General features: G+C 42.9%; 1 protein-coding gene across 1 annotated transcript in view; it reads right to left on the bottom strand.

Moving 5' to 3' along the window:
* The window catches only part of SLC13A1 (solute carrier family 13 member 1), an 87968-nt gene that overhangs the window by 54858 nt on the left and 31556 nt on the right, over positions 1 to 1554 (bottom strand). The window contains exon 4 of the mRNA XM_007946762.1: positions 930 to 935. Within this exon, the coding sequence (XP_007944953.1) occupies positions 930 to 935 (6 nt within the window). The remainder of the gene's footprint in view (positions 1 to 929; positions 936 to 1554) is intronic.

The following is a 1554-nucleotide window of genomic DNA, read 5'->3' as shown; positions in this document are numbered from 1 at the left end:
ACTGTTCCTTCCTGATAACATGTCCCATGTACGAGAGATAAAGTAGTAATATGGATACTGTTCTTCTAGAGTTTGTCTCCTCACCAATAGAGAAAAGAGCTTTTTGGCTCTCTCAACACGAATGACAATTTTTAAAGTGAATATGCTGAGGAGGAATCATTGGACCTAAAGAAGTATGTAATGAGATCCACATCCTTAAGGTGCCTGACACTCGTTTCTCAAGTTCACAAAAGCAATTCCCTACCACTGAACTTCATTCTCTCAGGGGGCTCCATGAAGGCTAACAAATAGGACACATGTGTAAGCAACAGTCCCATGGACGGGTGCTTGTAAACAGCCAAGGCCAAACCGGGCAGATTCTCCACTGGACAAAGCAAACTTTGAAGAAACTCCTGGCTTGAACTCTTGAATATCTTGATAGTGGCTGAAACAGTCGTTAGTGCCTGAATAGGTCAACAGGCATCATACATAACATCATAGTACGAAAGATGGAGATAGTATCGCCAGCCGTGATGAAGGGGTTCCTGAGAACCTGTTTGAGAGAATCTGTCTCAGCAGTGCTTCTCCACCAGGATCCGGTCTGTCTCTTGCATGCTGGTATCCGGCACTTGCCTGTCCAAGTAACCACGTGGCTAGAAGGAGTCTCCCTGGCCACTGCCCCAGTCAATTTGGCCTCTGCTACTCCTTAGATGGCACATAACAACAACAACAACAACAACTCCTCGGAAGGAAGGTTGGGCAATCTACTTCCGTAGTGATACCGCCTCGGAAACCCAAGGAGGGGTCACTATGAGTCGGGTGGGACTCGAGGACACATAACAACAACAACCTCCTCTGGGCACCACTTAATGGCCCACTTGAAGCACTGGCCTCTGTTTGCCACAAGCCTCTCTTGGGCCATCTTGGTAATCTCCACCTCCTAAAGCCACCAAGCCTCTCTTTCCAAAGTGATACCCTCGCCATATAGGCACCACCAGTGTCCCTGTGACTCCCTTTTGAAATATTTCTAAAGCACAATTCCACACTGTAAGTTGAAACTTCAGATAAGGTGACTATTTTCTACGTGTAAAACCACATAAATGAAAACTTTTTAGAAATTGATTTAGAAATGAAAATGATTCTTAATAAAAAGAAAAGTAGAAACACTGTTAAGTCATTGGAAGGACTTGTAAACCTCCTGTAAATTAAAAGTTGGGATACAGGTAAAACTTCTGTGTGATGAAAATGCCTTAAATTGAAAGCCACTTACTCACATAATGGATAGGGGCTCTTATGCCACTGTGCAGTACGTTACCTCACTGGGGTCAGTGAGTAAGTGAGCAGAGGGTCAAGGAAAAGGGACATGTTTCCATAGCACCCCACGGAGGGTGGAATACCCTTGCATTTAAGAGTGAAATTCTCTCAATAAATACATGCTTTCAAATTTTTAAGTAACAGAAGTGAACAAAAAGCATTTGCCCCATCTGAGTCATTTAATTTCATTTTTTGTTTTTGTCTTTAGCAAAACTATTCATTCCATAAATAATAAACACAGATGTGGCTATACCCTTGAAT

The sequence above is a fragment of the Orycteropus afer genome, unplaced genomic scaffold (genome assembly GCF_000298275.1).
Source record: "Orycteropus afer afer isolate SDZICR_OR568_19922 unplaced genomic scaffold, OryAfe1.0 scaffold00170, whole genome shotgun sequence".
In the NCBI taxonomy this organism is placed as follows: Eukaryota; Metazoa; Chordata; class Mammalia; order Tubulidentata; family Orycteropodidae; genus Orycteropus; species Orycteropus afer.
The sequence above is the reverse complement of the archived record's forward strand: the minus strand, read 5'-3'. Positions and strand labels throughout refer to the sequence as shown.